Genomic DNA, 21,431 nt, shown 5'->3' with positions numbered 1-21,431 from the left:
ATACCTTCCAATTGAATGCTTCTAAACCATTTGCATTTTGTTCCTCTTGACTAAAAGCCAAATTATTTAAGGATTTCACATTCATTCAGCCATGACTTTTATTTGTTTTATTTTGAGCTATCAGTGCATTCCACTTTAACACATAGGCATGATTTTTAATTCAATTACACTGCATTGTTCAAGGAGCCCAAGAATGTCACTGAAAATGAAACTGTATCCAGATGCACACCTGGCTTTCCATCAGGGAGGTATGATGGGATTCCAAGAGAAACAGACTGCTCCTGTCTCCCCAAGCGCCCCTACTTTGCAGTGACCTACTAAATATGAAAGCTTATAGGGCTATGTATTCAGGAAAGTTTAGTCTATTAGAGTTTCCTACATCATTAGCAATACCAAAGGACTATTCCCATGAATCATGATCAAAATGTGGCATGGATGGAAACGCCCCAAGTATAAATTAGAATTACCAAACACAGTCCTAGCTGGAACTGATTCCTTATTGATCCAGAATGAAACTTGAGAAAGGATCACTGTCATAATGCATGGGATGTATGTCTGAATCATGAAATAGCCCATCTTCCGTCGGAGGTGGAAGTAAACTGTCATGACAATGTATTCACCTGCAGAGAAAATGAGAAGGAGATGCATTATTGGTTCTGTAGGCAACTATTTGAGAGCTTCTTAATCATACTGCAGATGAACAAGCAGTTGAGAGCTGCTTAAGGAAATTATCCTTTCCATATACTACAATAAGAAATGTAGAGTTTCCTACTGAGGGTAGGGATTTAAGGGAGGAGGATACTGAATGTCATTATTCAGAAAAAAAAAATTGTTCTGTGCAACAATTAAGCAATTTGATAAGCTGGCTACAAGGTTTTTAAATTTTTAGCACTGCTTTCTGTTTTGAAGGTCTAATATGCTAAAGCAATTAGCTTTCATCCTTAGTGTTTTTTTTTCTTTTTGTATATTTTTATTTTCATCTATTTAAGACAGAGTGAATGAGAATGGGTAAGTCAGCCTCCCCTTTTTTTTATAAAGATAGGGTCTCATTCTAGCCTAGGCAAAGGCTGATCAGGAACTCACACTACAGCCAAGGCTGGTCTTGAGCTCACAGCAGTCTTCCTATCTCAGTTTCTGAAGTATTGGAATAAAAGGCACAAGTCACCATGCCTGAATTATTCTTGGCATTTTTTTTTCTTTTATATCTTTGTTTTGTTTCCTGTTTTTCTTTTTGAGGAAAGGTCTCGCTCTAGCCCAGGCTGACCTGGAATTTACTAAGGAGGCTCAGGGTGGCTTCAAGCTCATGGAGATCCTCTTGACCTCTGCCTCCTGAGTGCTGGGAATAAAGGTGTGCACCACCATTCCTGGGCTACTCTCAGCACTTAAAAATTTAATTAATTTTATTTATTTATATATCAATTTTATTTATTTATGAGAGTGAGAAAGACAGACAGACAGACAGACAGATAGAGAGGGAGAACCAGCACACCAGGGCCTCTAGCCCTGTAAACAAACTCCAGAGCATATGCCCCTTGTGCATCTAGTTTATGTGGGTCCTGGGGACTTGAACCTGGGTCCTTAGGCTTTACAGACAAGTGCCTTAACTGCTAAGCCATCTCTCCAGCCCTGCTCTCAGCCTTTTTATGAACAGAATTTAGACTTAATATTTATAGAAAACCAAGTAGAAATACATATAAGCACCCCCTTGACCCAAACACAAATTGACAAGAAAGTGAATTCTATGAATTTCTACAAAAAATTTATAAATATGAATACTTCAATCAAACATTTCACACATATGCATGCATACAAGTACAGGGAGATTCTGTCATAATTGTACTTCTAAATGTTGCAGATAGAAACTGAAATAAAACAGAAGCATAACCTAAAAGGCCAACAAGTGAAATCAACACTAAAAATTCTAGTAGCTGCTCATAAATATTTTCACTGAGAAGCATACATAGAGAAAATAGTTTAGCATCCAGTGGCCTCACTAAGACACTGAATCCCAAGGGTCAGAAGCCACAGTCCTCCCACAGATCTATACTAAACCCTATCTGCAGAGGGTGAAATCAGTGTCATTCCAAACACTTTCTCCTCTTGGATAGATAAAAGGCACAGTGCCCTCATTATACAGTTACTTCCTTGTTTCACAATCAATATGAAGAAGATGCCCCCAAATGATGATACTCATGAGAGAGTACAAAGATAAAAGTCACAGAAATTTAAAGGGAAGGAACAATCCTAGCAATTTTATGAAAACGTGTGAGGATTTATACAAAGTAGTTTCAAGAGAGGTCACAGTAATATAGTTTTCAGTAAAAGTTCATGCATCCATTTTTTTTTATCAGAACTAAGTTTCCCACACTTCACTATTTATAATTTTCAAACCATTTTTGAGGCATAATTCATGTCCAAAACCCTGTGCCTATTTAGGCTGCATACAACTTGATGACATCAGTACAATATGCCATAAGGCAATATGTCATCTCCAAAAGTTTGTCCTCACATTCTTATTTGTTACTTTACTTTGTAGGAACACCTAATATCTGTTATCTTCACAAAATCTTAAGTATTCAGAATGGGATTTTTGGGCTAGATAGATGGCTTAGCAGTTAAGGCACCTGCTTACAAAGTCTGAGGATCCAGGTTCTATTCCCCAGTACCCACGTAAGATAGATGCAAGGTGGTGCCTCTCTCTCTCTCTCTCCCTAACCTTTAATAAATGAGTAAGTAAATGGGATTGTCATAACAAGCACCAGGCTTGGCTGTAACTCTCTGGGTCACATTGCCTTATATGACTGAAACTTTGTGCCCTCTGACTAGTTAGTACATTCTTGTTTCTCCTTCCCGTTCAGTCCCTGACAGCCACTATTATACTCTCCTGCTTCTTCTATAAGCCTGGTGTTTTGGGTTTGTTGTTGTTGTTGTTGTTTTTTGATTCATCATCCCTTCATATTTCTCATTTATAAATATTTATCTTAAAACAAAACAAAAATACTTCTTCATTTCACACCTTTGTTCCAATCTTATGACTACTCATCTTTTGCTAATGCGCTTTTAACATTCTGACTTGGCGTGCGCATTGAAGAAGGCTTTCAGCACTTGCAATTCCTATGTTAGAATTTTGGTTTTGTCTTTTACTAGCTGAATGAGTCAGACAAGTTACTTAAATACATTGTATTTGCATGTTCCACATCAGGAAAAGGAAGATGGCAGGAGCATCCCCTCGGGGTGGTTATGAGCATTCAGGGAGCCAATACATGGGACAAATTTGGTATGGTTCCTGTAAGATAGTAAATGCTGATTAACTTGTGACTACTTCTGTTGACTGAATATCGATTCAAACATTCACAATTCCAATAATGGTGGAACACATCTGAAATTCCACTACTCAGGAGGCTGTGGCAAGAGCATCTCCAGTTCGAGGCCAGCCTGGATGAGACGGTAAGTTTAAGGCCAACCTGTGTGACACAGTGAAAACCTGTCTCAGAAAAGAAAAAATAAATAAATAAATGAATAAAAAGACAAGACACTGCAGTCAGGCCACCAACGTAGATTCTCATGAAGGGAATCAGTGCTTTTCTAAAACCACACCCTCCACAGGCAGCAGCCCTCTATGTCCCACATAAGGGCACGGTGATAAAAGACCATTCTGTGGACCAAGAAACAAACTCCTTCAAACAGCTAATCTGCTACCTGAACCATGAGCTTCCGTGCCCACAGAACTGTGAGAAGCCAATTTCTGTTCTTATATACCCAGCCACGATATGCCATCACAAAGGCACAAATGGAGTGACAGCGCTCGTTGACATTTTTAGCAGTAATATGTGTAGAGAAGAAACGGCTTAAGATTAAGTAATAATAATCCAATATTCCATTAGACAGGATAAATGCTAAATCTTTTTTTTGTTTGTTTGTTTGCTTTGTTTTTTGAGGTAGAGTTTCACTCTATCTCAGGCTTACCTGGAATTCACTATGGAGTCTCAGGGTGGCCTCGAACTCACGGCGATCCTCCTACCTCTGCCTCCCGAGTGCTGGGATTAAAGGCATGTGCCACCACGCCTGGCTATATGCTAAATATTATGATCTTTTCGATTCACATTTCAAAGTCCAAGACACACCAATAATAGCCATCCTTCTACTTCCATGAAAATTTCAATGTCTAATCTTACTACATTTTGTAATTAAACTTTCAAATTTGAGTTTACTTTGGAGCACAATAAAATTGGGCAGGATTAAAGGAAAAGATTTTTGAGGAGCAACACGAGGGCTGAGCCAGAGTGCATGCTCCTCATTTTGTTGGAAATGGTTTTTGATAAGAAAATCTCTTCACTTCTCACCAATTTAGAATTTATTATCATCTGAAATATGATAATAAATATAAGTAAAACAATTCTGAGGGATGGTTTATTCATCAATTCTATTTCTGTAAATGTTCATTTCTCCTGAAAACGCTAGATATTTCCAGGAAAAGGCTAGAGCAAACCTCTCTTTCTGACAGACACCAAGTAACACGTTGACTTTAGCCATTTAAAAAAAAAAAAAAAAAAAGCCCACCTGTAATGGATTTGATTGTTTCGCTTGAGACGGTTTGCCCAATCAGGTCATATTGAACTAGGCTAGAGGACTCCTTTGGCACTTCCACTGACTTCTCGGGACCTTTGGTCCATGTGTAGATCATTTCTGTCTTAGGGTAGGCATCTGCAGGGCAGAAGAGAACATGCTTACAGTCAGGGATCCCCCACCGTCAGCAAGAGTGACTAACACTTACGTGGTGCATGTGCAAGACAGATGGAGTTAAGTGGCAACAATATTCAGTGTGGGCTGTTAAAGCATGCTTCTAGTTTACCCCAAAGCAATAATGACGAACCCCTGCTTCTTGGAGTCCCAGTACTTTGGCCAATTGTAACTTCTTCCATCTTAACAAGGCTCTGCCATTGAGAAATACACAAAGGGACAGCTCAGTGGTTAAGGCGTTTGCCTGCAAAGCTAAAGGACCTAGGTTCAATTCCCCACAACCCATGCAAGCCAGATGCACAAGGTGACATATGCATCTGGAGTTCACTTGCTGTGGCTGGAGACCCTAGGATGCCGGTTCTTTCTCTCTCTTTCATTTCTCTCTCTCCCTGTTTCTCTGTCAAATAAATTCATGTACTCTGTTTCTTTTGTGGTGGTTTCAAAATGAAGTTTTTATATTTTCTGTTGTCATATCCCTAATGAATATATTACTCTCAAGATAAAAAAAAATTTTTTTTTTAATTAAAAGAGAGAAATACACCAAATGCTGCCTTTAATGACACAACAAAAGCGATACAATCCGTAGTAGCGCAGGGAGAGCTGCGGGGGTCATTTCTTCTTCACTGGTCTCTGAGTAATGCCCGCACCATTTGGGAACCATTCTACATGAACAACTGGCTTTGCTCTTTGCAAAGCTCTCCAGGGAATATAATTATACAACCAGCTCCCTTGCCTTGTCACAATCAGGACACTTTTTTTTTTCTTTTCCTTTTTATCTTCAAAAAAAAAAAAAAAAAAGAAAGAAAGAAAGAAAAGAAATCCTTCCCAGCAGCAATTTGAGTGCATTTTCTGTTATTCGTGGTACAGTGCAAATGAAGAGCAGCTGCTTGCTTACCCGTCTACCCAGAACAGACATCTTGGCTCAAACACAAATAAGTTCAAGGCACTGGAATGAACTGTGTGCCATCCTCCCCTACAAAGTTGCCTAAAACGGATAAGACAGGGAGGTCCTCACTGAACTTGTTTAAGTCTGTAAAAGGAGTCCACACCTGGCGAGACTTTCCTTCTAAATGATCGTGCACAGCGAGCTATGAGGCCCGCCCCTCCTGCCATGAGCACTGCACGGTGATGTGTCAGCAGTTTTCTCCAGAACTATGGCTGCACTGTGCCACCATTTATTGAAAGGCCTGTAAGCTCTGTTAGTGTCTGTGTGGGCTTTTTTTTTTTTTTTTTAAATTTTTGGCAAGGGGTGGGTTTCAAGGTACTATCTCACTCTAGACCAGGCTATCCTGGAATTCACTATGTAGTCTCAGGCTGTCCTCAAATTTACAGCAGTCCTCCTACCTTGACCTCTTCGGTGCTGGGATTAAAGGCGTGCGCCGACACGCCTGGCATGTCTGTGGTGTTTGGTTTTGTTTTGTTTTGTTTGTTTGTTTGTTTGTTTTTTTGTTTGTTTGTTTGAGGTATGGTCTTCCTTTGGTCCAAGCTGACCTGGAATTAACTATGCAGTCTCAGGGTGGCCTTGAACTCATGGAGATCCTCCTACCTCTGCCTCCCGAGTGCTGGGATTAAAGACGTGTGCCACCACGCCCAGCTCACCTGTGGTATTTTAAATCAAGTATTTTGGTATGCTTCTCTTTCTTGGCAACCTGTTTGCAATAATAGCCTTTTCTTGTCTTGATTTTCTTATTCTTCTGAATTGTGATTTTTTTTTTTTGTCTCTCTCTCAATAAGACTTAAAAGTTTAATTTTCTCAGGAAATTTCATTACAGGCATTATACACCTCTCTTTTAAATTCCTAAACTGAAAGCAAGTCACCTTCCACAGTGTGCTTCTAACTTTTAACACAGCGGGTTGAGCACCAGCTTTGCTCCAGTCACCGAGAAGAGCTCCTCCATGAAAGCCAGAGGGGACCAGGATGGAGAAGGCTTCCTTCAAGTTAGAACTATCTCCCAAGAAATCTGAAGTTATGAATTTTTAATTCTGGCCCCACTGAGGTCACCCTTTCTATGTACTTTTTTCCCCCCGCTTGTCTGTGTAAATCATTGGTCAGGGAGCAAATGGGTTTCTGTAGCTCCAAGTTAATATACTGACTATTGGATATTGTGATTACCAGGGTTATAAAAAGAATGGTGACTGCTGATTCTCATTAAGTAAAGCCATGAGCAATGATAACAGCAGGCAACAGTTTCACAATCAGTGCCACTAAGAGTCTGATGCAGTCATAAAAGCCAGCATCTATTTTTGGTAGATTCTGATTGAACTGAATGTTGGAGGCAGACCTCAGAAGAGAAATCACATTGTGTTACCATCTCAGAGAAGGAAGCGTGAGGAAAGGAATTCTTTGCTACCCATTCATCTCCTCCTCTTGCCTTCACCTCTACAAAATTTCCTAATCAAATTTAGTTCCCATTTGCTCTTTGGGTACAGCCCCAGTCTAACCCACTGTCATGGCTGTTCGTGCTGAAACAGCAGAAACCCCATCTCCTCTGCTTCCTCACCAACCGCTCTACAGCCTGTTCTCTAGGAACCGCCGACATGAAATCATGAGACGTCAAAGAAGGCCACATTCCTTTGTAAGACCTTCTGAAGCTTTCCTCAACTTTTAGATATAAGAATCAAATCACTTAATGTGGTTTGTATGCTCTCATACCACTGCTATTAGGCATTTCATCAACTTTCATGCTAACAACGTTACTAATGATATTAAAAAATATTTATATATTTTCAAGCAGAGAGAGAAGGAGAGAGAGAAAGAGAGAATGGGTATGCCAGGGCCTTCAGCCACTGCAAATGAACTCAAGATGCATGCACCACTTTGTGCATTTGACGTACGTGGGTCCTGGGGAATTGAACCTGGGTCATGAGGCTTTGCAGGCAAGTACCTTAACTAGTGAGCCATCACTCCAGCACCACTTATGATATTTTAACTGATGTCATGAAAACTTGAACCTATTGGCCCTCTGACAAGCTGGGTAAAAAGGACTTTACTTCCAATTGAAACTGTTATATTATCTGCCCCTCAGATATGATCGATCCCTCTATTCAAATACACTAGCTAATAGTCTCCTAAAACTCAGACTTCAGACAATTTCCTCATGGATAAGTATTTTATACTGGATTAAGGGAAATCATACATTCACTTAACTATCAGCTTGTCCGGGGTCACCAGTAATGTGAACAACACTTATTGTAACTTACAACTCCCAAACTTCAGAGGGCATGCATGACCATCCATAGGAAAATCCACTAGTCTCATCGGACACTCCGCACTTATGGTGAGTCTAAGATGAAAAACAACAAATACAATCAACCATTTATTAAAACGAATTACCAGAATCCTAAAATACGAGGCAAAGAAAGTAGGAAGGAAGAGAAGGAGGGTAAGAAAGAGATAAGAGATTTTAAAAGGATAAAAGAGAAAGGAAAGAAAAAAAAAGAAACATTGTTACCTCATTGTGTATAGAATAGTGCCATTTCTCATGATTCTAAAAAGCTTATTGGGAGCTGTCATATTATGTGACACAGATTTCTTTCCATTCCTGAAGAAAGTATCAGGGGTCCATACTTTTGTTACCATCATATTGTTCAACCTCAAAATTTCAATGGGGCCATCATATTTGAGTCTTTTGTCAATCCAAGTCTGTCTGAAGAATACATCCATGGTATATTCCTAGGGAAATTGCAGATGACTACACATGTACTATGCAAAAAAGTGCAATGAATTTTAGCCTTTCCCAATGTAAGGACCATACCATGTGCAATTAAGAGAAATAGACATCGTCTTGAAATGATCTTGTCACCATCTACATTCTTAAGTAATGAGTAACACATATTAATCATTGGTGAATAACCAGTATAACTAAGTTTAAAAATTCCATGAGCACATCATTACAATTGTCCTTTACTTTAGAGTAGACTGAAAAAAATCAGTTGATATGTAACAAGTATCATTGAACAATTAATCATAACATTGTAGGTATTTCTTTAAAATGAAGGAAAATAGATGAAAGTTAAACTTTGTCTTCACAAAGTTTTTTCAAACCCATTCCAATAACCCAAGGACTTCATATCATTAAAGTCATCTTGGCCATGCTAGTTAAACAGATTTAATGTAAGATATCAGTTCCAGAGTTGTGAAGGAGAGGAGAGGAGTGGGCAGTAAGTAAACTGTATTGACATGGGATCTGAAATGCAACTGAGGCCATACTCAAATGCTAGAGATAAGATAGAAATTAAGTATCTTGCTCTTTATAAATTTTCATGTGTATTGAGACCAGCTTTGACTTTCTGGCTCTGTGTGATCTAACAATATAATAAATATTTGTTGCCTCTTCTCTGAACATTTCCTTTAAACCTCAAAAGGTACATAAAGTTTCCAAAATACCTACCATTTCAACATCAGAAACAGGTCCAAAGCTGGTGACATATATGTCAGTTTTTACTTCTGTAACAGGACCTAGTAGGTATGAAGTAAATAAGTGTGAAAAAATAATTACCAATGTTACAGCCTTGACTGGTTAGATAATTACAGAATGAGTATATATATAATATCATGTTCCTACAAGCATTTTTCATTTTCAGTGAGATAATGAATCTCTACAAAAAAAAAAACCATATCAATCAAAGAGCAACCAAACCAAAAAAAAAAAAAAGCAGTGTTTACTTAACAGGAAAAAAGAAACCTGAATCACTCACCAAAAACATTGTTTCTTCAAAGATGCATTACCCCTGGGCACTGCTGTGACAGGCAGTGCAGACACACAAAGCTTTTAGCCTTTGTGCTGCTTTAGAGTCCACTGGCTGATTAGCCTCTACAAAAACATCAGCTGCTAAAAAGAAGGAGTGACGAGAAAATCCTCAATGGTGGTAAGGAATGCATCTTTGGAGAGTTGAAGACATTGGTTAAGAACTTTAAAAAACGATTCAGGTCACCTTTAACAATAGGCACACCATCCATCCCGGTGATTGGGTTTAAAGCAAAGCTCTTCTGTAAGTCACAACTATTCACGCTCTACCACCTGTCAGCTGTGTGGTCAGGAGGAAGCTACTTAACCCCACAATAGCAGCAACCACCTCCATCAGGCAAGATTTATATAGAGATCAAATGAATTGCTAAGCACAGTGACTCCCTCATGGAAAAACTTATTCCATATTAGTTTCCCCCATTCTTCTGGTAATAACCACTACTGAGACACTTCCCTAAATAAATATAAAAGTGGTGCATATACAAGTATGTGAACTGAAGGCAAAGGCGGGGGACATGATAACAAGACAAGTGACACAGATTTTAGACAAAGGAAACATGACCATAATCTGGATTTAGCATGATGCTTAGAGTCAGGGATTCTGAAGTTCAAGTGTAAACCTAATACTTGCTAATTTTATGACCTTAGGTCATACATCTTCACACATCAAGATTTTAATGAGCATTAACCGTATTAAATGAGATATATATGGAGATTCCTTTCACAGAATGTAATGCATCTGTAATGTGTTCAATAGTGATAGCAATTAATTATAGAAAATTCAGCATTTTATTACCAATAAAATACAGAAAGTGTTGCACTCTTGAACATCATTTCCTTAAAGGATGATTTGTAATTCTGCATGGCCAGAGGCCAGATACTCCTTAACTAGAAATAATAACACCTACTATTAACATAGGATATCTCCATTGAACACAGTTTTGGAAATTGGATTTATGCCCCCCAAAAAGGCTAAAGTTAGCCTCATAAAAGTGAATCCAAGTGTCTCTCCCTCTACAGGATGTAGACTGGACCAGACAAAGACAGATTCTGGGAGAATGAAAAAAAAACTTTATGGAATAAGCATCTTGAGAAAAAATAATAGCTTTTGGAAGCATTACAGGAGCGAAAGTGTAAATCATGCTTTTATTTTACAGTGCATGCAAATTTCCTCTTTGGAGAGCAAGGAAGTTAATTAAATTTTTATTTGAATGAAAAATTGTAAACAACAACAAAAATGGTGGTAATAAACTCATCAAAGCCAACTTGTTCCAGAAATAAGTAACCCAGGAAGGAGGTCATAGAAAACATCTTAAATCCTAGAATATATCCATGTCATTCCAATAGGTTCAAGAGTGGGAGAGGTCACTCTTAATTCTTGAAGGGAAATTGCAAAAGTACCAGAAAGCAGAATGCTATGCCACGGCAAGTGAGGATAGGGGAGGTGGTCAGTAATGCTAACAACATCTTGACAAATCCATTTGGCAAGATATCTGAGAAACCAGAAGTCACTTTGAACATCCATGATGAGCAGAGTTTCTTAAACTTTTACTGTATTGGAATTGCCTGGGAATTAGGTAAAAGCATGAATGATTGGATCCTGCCCTTAGATCCATTCAGTTAGAAAGTATAAAGTGGAGGGTCACAATGTGCCTTCAATCAGGCTTCTAAGACCTGGGTTCAGCTCACTTTAGTTATGACATTCATTCATTCATTCATTCTCTACAACAGTATTTACAACAGTATTTCCTGTGAAATATTGATACCATGGGTGCTCCCAGGAGGTGGGAGGTGTATAGAAGAATGAAGAATTAGGACAAGATTTTACTTTTTAATTTAATTTACTTCTTAATTTTTTTTTTCATTTTTTAAATTTATTTTTATTTGAGACGGGTTGGGGGGGGGGAGGAGAATGGGTGTGCCAGGGCCTCTAGCCACCACACCACAAACAAACTCCAGATGTATGCACCACCTTGCGCATCTGGCTTACATGGGACTTGGAGAATCAAACCCGGAACCTTAGGCTTCACAGGCAAGTACCTTCACCACTAATCCATCTCTCCAGCCCTACTTCATAAATTTTTGTATGTATGTGTGTGTAGATGTGTGTGTTGTATGTGTTGAGGGTATGTGTGCACTCTGGGGTTAGACTCAGGAATGCAGTCCTCCGCCTCGATGAGGGGGGAACTGGGGAACGAACTCAAACCTTCATGCTTGCACTTTGCCTACTGAGCTATTGACACCACCCTGGCATTATTTTTCTTTATAAAAGTATTGTGATGTCTGTGAGTATGTGCTTGCTAATTCTTGTTGTTTTGATCACCCCATAATAACAATGGATATTTCTAAATTCTGACATACTTCTTCAGTGATTCCAGAAAAATGCTTCATGTTGGGAGGTATAGGCTTGGCCTTTGTAACCCAGCACCATCTATTCTATATTAATTACCTTGCACTTTGAGACTGAGTGTGACCCTAGAAACACATGAGAGGTAAAGTCGTCACTCCTGGACATTCATTCGCTAAACATTTCATGTGAGCACCAGCTCTGTGTTAGGCTCCAGATAGATTCTCTGTCTCAAGGAGTTATCATGCTACTGTGGGGGGGGGGGGGGTGTCAAAAATAGATAGGAAAGAAATGAAGGAATAGAATGCTATTATTTGGGGGTAAGAAAGGAAAATACTGAAAAAGTCATTTTTGGTTTGTTCTCAGAGGTGATTCTTCACAGAAGTGACCTTCAAACCAAGCCAGAGCCTAATTATAAGCTATCGGAAGAGCTAGGCAGGTAAGAGGTGGGTGAGGCCCTAGAGTCTTTAAAGACTGGAACAAAGGCCAAGCAAGAGAAGAAGATAATGGTAAGACACGAAAGCCACAAAACTCAGCATTCTGTGGACAGGGGTCCTACCTACCCAGGAGACCATGTTCTGAAAAGTGGCATCTTTTAACAGATTCATAATATGTACCATAGTGACTTGTTGCAACTACAGGGAACTAAACTTACAGGAATACAAATAAAAGATATCAAGGTGGCTAAGAGTGTTCCTGGGAGTTAAATTATGTTCCCCCCAAATTCACAGTGAAGTCCTAACTACCAGTATCATCTAGTGGTTATATTTGGAGATAATCTTTTGAAAAGAAAACTGCATCCAAATGAGGTCACTAGGGTGGAACTAAGGCAATAAGAGTTTATAAAAAGAAATGACTAGAACACAGGCAACACCAGGAGAGAACCAGGTACAAACACAGAGATGAGATGTGTTCTTTAGTGCAAGAAACCAACCATGCCAATGCCTTGATGCCTCTAGAATTTGACACGATAAACTTCTGCTGTTTAAGCCACCCAGTCCATAGTCGTCTGCTATAGTGGCCCCAAGAGAGTTCAGTCATTGCTCTCATGTTCATTCTTCACCCTTTCCTCTCCTAACACTCAGTTTAAATCTATCTTACATATATGCTTCAGTAAGTCATTTCATATTTTATAATCACCGAGAGACCACAAAGGGCTTGAAGTAAGACAAGTATATAGCTGAATTATACATTTTACAAAATCATTTGGGCAGTTTTATGGAAAATAGATCACGTGGAGACAAGAACAAAAAACAGGCTCCTATTAGAGGCTGTTATCATATCCAAGTTGTAAGATGATGGTAGCCTGGATCATGAAGGGCCAATGGTGATGGAGAGTGGACAGACCAAGTGGTTAATGTGTACAAAACTGCTTACAGGGTATGTTACCCCACAATACAACAGGCAGATATATATATATATAGTATTTATTGAAAATATAGTATGTACCAGACAGAATGCTAAGATCTTCCCATATGCCATTTCATTTGATCCTCACATATCCTCTAAAGGTCCTATTATCCTAAGATATTATGAATCTGGAAACAAAAATCCACAGAAGCCAAAGGACATATGCCAAAGCCACAATTCTAATCCTTTATATTAACCTCTGAGATGTGTCCTAGATTCACTACCTTATATTTTCATAAAATAATATATCAGCAATGAGTTAAATGTGGAATTTTATGACATTAAATACTGTACCTTCATTATCTGCATGCAAGAGTAGATTCTGAGGCCCTGCAGCTCTTTCGTCTTACTTCACCCTACTTGACTGTGTCTTTTGCCATCAGTAACAAAGAGGAAATATTAATCCTTTTGAAATCCCAAACTATCATAGAGTTTGGTGTATACTAGGAACTAGATAACAATGTTTCATAGTGTTTCTAACATCAGCTCAGTAGTGATTTTTTCAATGCCTCAAAAGGAAAAAGTGAATTCGTTTGCTGCATCATTTAAGCTAAAAATATTTCCCAATTAAAGCAAAAACTGTCTTATTTATGTTTGCATTGTCCTCTGGAGCCACCTCAAGTCTTAAATGTGATAGGTCTGTGATGTCGGTTCCAATGAATAATGGTCACTATGCAATTAAGAATAGTTCTTAGAGATACTTCCCCTAACACTACTGTTTAGAATGTTCAAATGAACATCACTAAGAGCATAATTGCATAGAAACCAGACAAATTTGAGCTTGGAAAGGCTCCTTCCCATAATTGTATATGTATTTGTGTAATATCAGAGGCATCTTTTATGACAAAATACTACTTCTTTGTGAATAGAGAAAAAAATTTTATTCTTTCATCTTTCTGTGAGAGGTTAGGAAAAAATTGTAATTACCCAAATATGGTAGATAGTCTATTAGTCAAACAAGGTTATCTTCAGCAAGTCTGAGAGAAAGAGCCAATGCTGGCAAAATGAAATTCAGGGAAATACTCTCATCTAGTTAACTTGATGGGAAAGTGGGAAGGAAATTAGCAATGTATTAGACAATCTTCTACTGTTTTACTTTAACAGTCCAAACCTACTTAATAGCTATCACTTTCTAATTTCAACCCCAATAATGGTTTTTCAATTTGCTAATACATCATGAGATATATCTAAGGGATTTTTATGATTTAAAAATAGTCAATTTTTGTTTTCAACATTGCCTCTCCAGCTATACCTGTAAGGTATCTTTTCTGGATTTTCCACCATCTACCTATCTTATAGAATGTGAGAAATATTCAAAATTAAAGAAACTTCAAGTACTTAGAGAAAATGGAATCATCAGAGAACTGTATCAGAAATTCTCTAATCTTGCTTGCCATTAGCAAAGTATGGCAATACTAGCCTTCCTGAATATTAAGTAAATATATCCATTGATATTACTGAGAAATCAAGAAACACCAGAGCTAAAGAAGCTTCTTTTGCTTAGAAGATAGTAAGATTAGTGTGTTTCTCTTATCATATAATCTTTCTGTCAATATCAGTCTAGTTTCTAAGTAATTTGTCCCCATATAAACAGGAAAAGAATAAAAATATGAAAAAGAAGAATCCTTGTGGGCAGTAAAAAATTGCAAAGAGGTTTACCTGCATTAGAACATAACAGAGATCAGAAACATTCAAATTGTCTCCCTGTCAAACATCATCACAATGGACCCCCAACACACACCTGCTGCCTTCGTGCTGAAGAATGCAAAGACCCTGGACTTCATGTTCTTTGTAGAAGAGGGTTGAATTTTGTAAATTCACCATGGGGGAAAAAAAACAGTTTGGCATTATCTTGTCAAGTTGAACTCCCACTTACAATAAGATCCAGAAAAATCCACTCCTTGATATATATGCAAAAGAAACACTTGCACATTTACAGCGAGGAATTTGGGCCAGAATATTCACAGCAATACAATCTTGGAAACAAGCAAAAGGTTTGCTGCCAGCACAGCAGATGAAGATGCTGTGGTCCTTACGCAATGGGAATACAACACAGCAATCAACACGAACAGTCTATGGTACTATGCAACAGTAAGAATGAATCGTAGCAATATATTACTAAGTTTAGAACACATCAAAAATGTATGTATACATTTTTGTCTAACACAATTAATAGTGATAAAATAACTTTATGATTAAAGATAACCTAACAGAACAGGTTAAGAGAAAAAAATCCATGCAGTAATTCAAAATAGACTGAGAAAAGAGTTATTTGAGTAGGGGTAGATCAGGCAGCTATGATAGGGGAGGCATATAGCAGAATAGATATTATCAAGGTTCTACCTCCTCAGATTGAGTAATGTTTAACTGGTATGTTAGTCATATTTTAATAAGTGAAGAAATAGATGGCTGAAAAGATAATTAAATGTAGGCCAATAGTGATAAAGTCTTATGAACCAAACAGTGTCAATACAGAATTCAATCGTGTGTGTCCAAAGCTTCATAAAATAAATATATTTTTAAAGGCCTTAGCTATAAAGCAACAATGTTCAATGTTATGTAATGTTATGCAGGTGCAAGCTAATATATTTTTGATGTGGAAAGCTTTGGTGACCTACTAAAGTGTTACCTAATTATCCAACAATTTATAATATTCTATGATTTATGTTTCACAGGGACTAATTCAGGAAATACTAAATGCATTTTTTATGTCCTTGTCTTAGAAAAGGTATAAATATATAATAGTTCTAGCATGTTGTTTTGTATTTTTTTTTTTAACTTACAGCATAAGAAAATTGGTGTTTCGGATTCTATATTGTTTTCTGAAAGGCTATTTCTTCCATCTCCCCTCTACCCCAGGACTTAGTTGTCTCATATTAAAGTATTCCCAACAGTGCAAAAGCAAGTTATGACATCTCTCATCTTGAAACGGTAAGCCTTGTAGTCAGGAGTGACAATGCATGCCTTTAATCCCAGCACTCAGGAGGCAGAGGATTGCTGTGAGTTCAAGGCCAGCCTGAGACTACATAATAAATTCCAGGTCATCCTGGACTACAGTGAGACCCTACCTTGAAACAAAAAAAGTAAACCTCTCTCTTTTTCCTTTCATATTTAAACTTCTGAAAAAAATAAAACAACACATATTACCTGAAATTCTTTCCTTCCTACTCCCTACATAATTCTATTTTCATACTCAGGATACACTGAAATTTTCTGTTAATACCATCAGTCTTCTCCTATGAATGCCATTGTTCCCACCAACTTTACAAATTATATAATTTCCTTTATTTCAAAAAGAATTTCATTATCTTACATGAAATACCCTGATATTTTAAGTCCCCTCAAGGTGACAATACATTATTATATCTTTCCCCAAAATAATGACAAAAATACTCTTAAAAATGTTTACTTTCTTCTATCTCATTTTTCTATTCATCTGGACAAATGTCAAAGGAAACTACTCTTTTCTCTTGAACATACCCAATTACACTTCCACACCTACCACCATGCCACAGGAACTTTTGGTCAAAAATCCATTGAAGTCCAGTGTGGTGGTGCACACCTTTAATCCCAACACCTGGGAGGCAGAGCTAGGAGGATCACCATGAGTTCGAGGGCACCCTGAGACTACATAGTGAAGTCCAGGTCAGCCTGAGCTAGAGTGAGACCTTACCTTGAGCCCCCCCACCCCCCAAAAATTGAAGACAGACGCATTGTTAGCTGTAGTGGTCAATTAGAATCTGTATCTATCTCGATCTGTCAGACCATCTGCATTCACTGGGCCACTATCTCTTTACTTGACTCATACCAATTCTCTCGATTTTCCTGCTGCAGCACCACAGAGCCCACTCGTGCTTCGACTTAGTAGAATAGACATTCTGCCATCTTTCCCCACATCTCTCAGCACTGGAGACATAAGAGCTCAGCATTTCCACCTCTTCTCTAACATCTTTATTCCCCTGGGGGCACCTTTGGTCTCAAGATTAAACATAATGACATATTGTTAAACTCCAGGCTCAGTTCTATTTGATGTCCGGCAGGCACCTTGAGCTTAACGTATCCACAGTCATGTCATTCGTTCATACGTCTCTCATCTGGTTCTGCTCTCATCCTGGCAACTCCATCTCTCTAGGTATTGGAGTAAAAGCTTCAGTCAGCCTTGACACCTGCTTTCTCTCCAATCCCACATTCAACGGTCAGCCTTCAGCTCTCATTTCAAAACATAAACAGAAGCCAGCCATGCCTTAGAAATCAGAATTCTACACGCCACTGGTTTGGGCATAATGTTCATGCTTTATTGTGAACAACCTTTGTAAGCCATTCTCATTCCTGACTTCCTGTGTTATCCTTGTCTTGCGCCTAGTGAGCTTTTCAGAAATCATCAGTTTAGGACCAAACTCAAAGTAAAATCCCCCTAAGTCATGCCTGGTCTTAAGAGTAAAAGCAGGGTGCTTAGCTGCCTGCAAAGCATTGCACAACCTCTTCATCACATTGGCCCCTTCTTAGTCTTCAGTCCTTCCATCTGCTCACTAGCAGCCCTGAGTCCCATGCTCAGTGGGTTTGCACCTTCCGGCCCTTTTCACCAGAAGACTCCACCCTAAATGTGACTTACACCTTTATACTCCTTGATCTGTGTTCAAATACCACTTTATCAATAAACCTTCCATGATTGCTGAGCTAAACTGCCTCCTTGTCCCTTGATTCACAGTCCTCTACAGCTGCCCATGAGCAGAATGATCTCAGGAAGGAAAGGTGAGCAGCGCTTCCTAACTTTAAACACACTCTGCTGCTCTTGTTTCTCAAAACAGAAACCAAGGAGTCATTTTAATTTATTTCCCTTTGGTTTATCACCCATATTAAAGTCTATTATCATTTCTTGGTGAAGTAAAACTCCAAGAGCATCTCGCTTTGGTCCACTTATATCCATTGTCACTATGCCTCTTGGTATGTCTAAAGTGCTCATGCAATCATCTACTTTACACAAAACAAAATTCTAATAATAATAATAATAAAGAAGTGCACGCATAACACGGACACTAAGGTTTCTTAGTACGTTCCCTTCCAATAATTTTTCGCTTTCTCGGCCTTTCTTTTTTTTTTTAATTTTTTTTTAAATTTATTTATTTGAGAGCGACAGACACAGAGAGAAAGACAGATAGAGGGAGAAAGAGGGAATGGGCACGCCAGGGCTTCCAGCCTCTGCAAACGAACTCCAGATGCGTGCGCCTCCTTGTGCATCTGGCTAACGTGGGACCTGGGGAACCAAGCCTCGAACCGGGGTCCTTAGGCTTCACAGGCAAGCGCTTAACCGCTAACCCATCTCTCCAGCCCTCTTGGCCTTTCTTTATGCGGCAACAAGATGGAATACATTACTAAGTTATTCCACGACAATGCCTCTCTTAAAGAACCCCATAGCTTTCCAGATACACTAAAGAGAATCAAGCAAGCTCTGTAATAGGATTCCCAAAGGCTTTGTTTCTCATGACCTGGCCTCTGCTTGCCATCGAAGCTAAATCCATTAGACTTCTGCTCTTGCTTTCTACTACAGACATGGCACAGATGTCTTTCCTATCTCAGTCACACAGATCTATTATTTACCTGTAACCTGTGTGCCCACTTTGTTGGTTGGCTTGTTTCATTGGTTTGTTTTTGTTTTAGGTTCTCCACTGCCAAGAACAACTTTTCTTTGACTCTTTCCATGCCTGGTACCCATAATCTCAATATGGAAGACATCCTTGTCCATCCTTCCATCTGAAGTATATCCTTCAATCCTGTTCGCTCCCAATGCTATTAGATAGCTCAAATTATTTTCATTGGCTTGTTTTGTGTCTCTGCTAGCTTGTTTTTGTTACCCTGCTTACCATTAAAGTCTACAGGGGTTTATTTCCAATCAAATCCTGCCTCCATAGTGCTCCTCACACATGACATCCAGCACATTGGTTCAAAAAAAATAAATAAATGAATGAATGAATCAGAAAATGAACCTGTGTGATTATGTTGCTCTGAGTATTTAAAATATTCTTTTCATCTTTGCCCCCCCCCCACCAATGACTAACTGCTGCTCTCATACCTCATAATCTACAATGTCATGGTGAATACCAGCAATCTCACTGAGAAAGGCCCTCAGTGGAATGTGGTCAGGGAGGAGGAGAAATGGCACCAACACATGATGTGTCCATACAAGGTTTATATATATATATTAATATATATCATATATTAATATATATTATAATTATATAATGTTAATATATATTATATTATATATTAATATAATAAAATATGTCAATATGTATATTGACATTCAGTTAATTAATTAAGCTATCACAAAACAGAAAAACGTTTAGGATGAAGTACAGAGCACTTGAAAATTGATTTGTGTCAGAGAACTATTCCAAGCTAACCCAAATTTAAATAAGTCTCTGGGCATGCCTCCAGTTTAGAAGTTTAAATGGGTGCTGGAAAAATAGCTCCATGGGTGCCAGTATGAGAACCTGAGTTTAGATCTCCAGGACCCATGTAAAAGCCCTTGCATGGTGATGCATGCTGGCATCCCAGCACTGGACACACAGAGATAAGGAATTCTTAGGACTCATTAGTGAGCTAGTCTAGCTGAATTGGTGAGCTCTAAGTTCAGCTTAAGACCCTGTCTCAAAGAATTAGTGGACATTGCTTGAGGAACTTTGACCTCTGTCCTCCCCAAGAATACACACACACACACACACATACACACACACACACTGCACACATTTGTGTGCACTGACACACATACAAGCACACATATATATACATGCATTCATACATCATGTACACATTTAAAACAGAGTTTAGAACGAAAGTCCTCATTCTGCTTCTTTTGGGGGAATCTGTGAGTTATTTTAAGGAACTCCTTAACTAAGTAACAAGAATATGTGTTAAGGAAAATGTACTCTTGACAAACAGGAGGATGCAAAGAATTCTGGGAAGCAGACAGAACCCTCGATCAAGTGCCTGACTAATGGGGTTGAAGACTGATGTGTAGGTGGAGAGTTTGTTAATTACTAGCCACAGTGTTTTGGGACCATTCAAGAAGACATCTTCCAGCTTCTCCGCTAACACAGAGATGATACCTGTCTTGTCATCTCTATTTGCTTATGAAATATCCTTATTAACAGTTGCTTATGAAGATGTCCTAAAATCATAGAGAACTCTACTGATGTGATATCATATTGTGTGAGTGAGCAGCTTTGCAGACTTGATGATAATGTTCTGTCCCCACCTAAGAAAGTTCATGTGAGAAGTGTTGATTATTCAAGATTATGCCTGCCCCCCAAACTAAGATTACAAAAAAGCAAATTGTCCCTCCAATCACTGGAAAGTGGATAGGATTCCTAGACTATATCCTATGGTTAGGCCTAGCTATGCCTTTTTTAAAGGTCACAAAACAGTGTCAAAAGTGGGCAAGAGGAAGAAGGCATGACTTCCTAGCTGCTTTGTGGCAGAGTCCACTGTGTACCACTTCTAAGCAGGAACAAGCCACGTCACCACGATAGGAACTGATTCATCAGAGGCTGAAAGACTCGACCCCTTCAGAAGTCCCTTCTCATCTCACCTTTTCCCCTTTTCTTCCCCAGTAGGGGAAACTTGTAGAGACAAGGGAGAGGAGTTCCTGGAGGGATGAAGAGAAGAGAACCATTTCGGTACCTTTTATTCCCCCACTTCAAGCTGTGCGGCTGAGTTAAAAATATATCATTTAGTTTCCAAATCTATTTCAACCCTGCCTGGCCTACTGAGCAATCACAAGCCTTCCAATTTCAATTCAAATCCTTGCTTTTAGCTTTATTTTAAATGGAACACAGCTAAGTTGAATAAACAGATAAAAAAGTAAATGTTCCACAAAGACCAGAAGCGGGATTAAAGGAGGTAGGGAGTCAATTCATATTTATAGGATACCAGTCAAAGTCTGAATTGTTTTCATCTTACTTTTTGAAATGTCAAAACTTTCCACAAAGTATAAAATGCCATGTCATGGAGGAGATCAAACTTGTGGCATCTATAATTCTGTGCTAACAGTGAAGTTCCTTATCTTCATGGTGCTTATGTGTGTAATTTCATGTAAACCATAACACATTTTCTGCAAGTGATAATTATTAATCTTCCATCACATTTGGGTTACTACATATTTGCAAAGAATGACTCGCTTCTTTAAA

The 21,431-nt window shown here is 38.6% G+C and overlaps 1 protein-coding gene across 3 annotated transcripts in view; it reads right to left on the bottom strand.

Moving 5' to 3' along the window:
- Gabra4 (gamma-aminobutyric acid type A receptor subunit alpha4) overlaps positions 1 to 21,431 on the bottom strand; it is a 77,747-nt gene that overhangs the window by 52,960 nt on the left and 3,356 nt on the right. For all 3 annotated transcript variants that reach the window (XM_045161858.1, XM_045161857.1, XM_045161856.1), the window contains exons 3-7: positions 9,132 to 9,199; positions 8,193 to 8,413; positions 7,942 to 8,024; positions 4,561 to 4,704; positions 468 to 620 (exon numbers count right to left, since the gene is read on the bottom strand). In XM_045161858.1, coding sequence (XP_045017793.1) covers positions 468 to 620; positions 4,561 to 4,704; positions 7,942 to 8,024; positions 8,193 to 8,413; positions 9,132 to 9,199 — 669 coding nt within the window. The remainder of the gene's footprint in view (positions 1 to 467; positions 621 to 4,560; positions 4,705 to 7,941; positions 8,025 to 8,192; positions 8,414 to 9,131; positions 9,200 to 21,431) is intronic.

The sequence above is a fragment of the Jaculus jaculus genome, chromosome 11 (genome assembly GCF_020740685.1).
Source record: "Jaculus jaculus isolate mJacJac1 chromosome 11, mJacJac1.mat.Y.cur, whole genome shotgun sequence".
Lineage (NCBI taxonomy): Eukaryota > Metazoa > Chordata > Mammalia > Rodentia > Dipodidae > Jaculus > Jaculus jaculus.
Note: the sequence above shows the minus strand (reverse complement) of the source record. Positions and strands in the feature narration are given on the sequence as shown.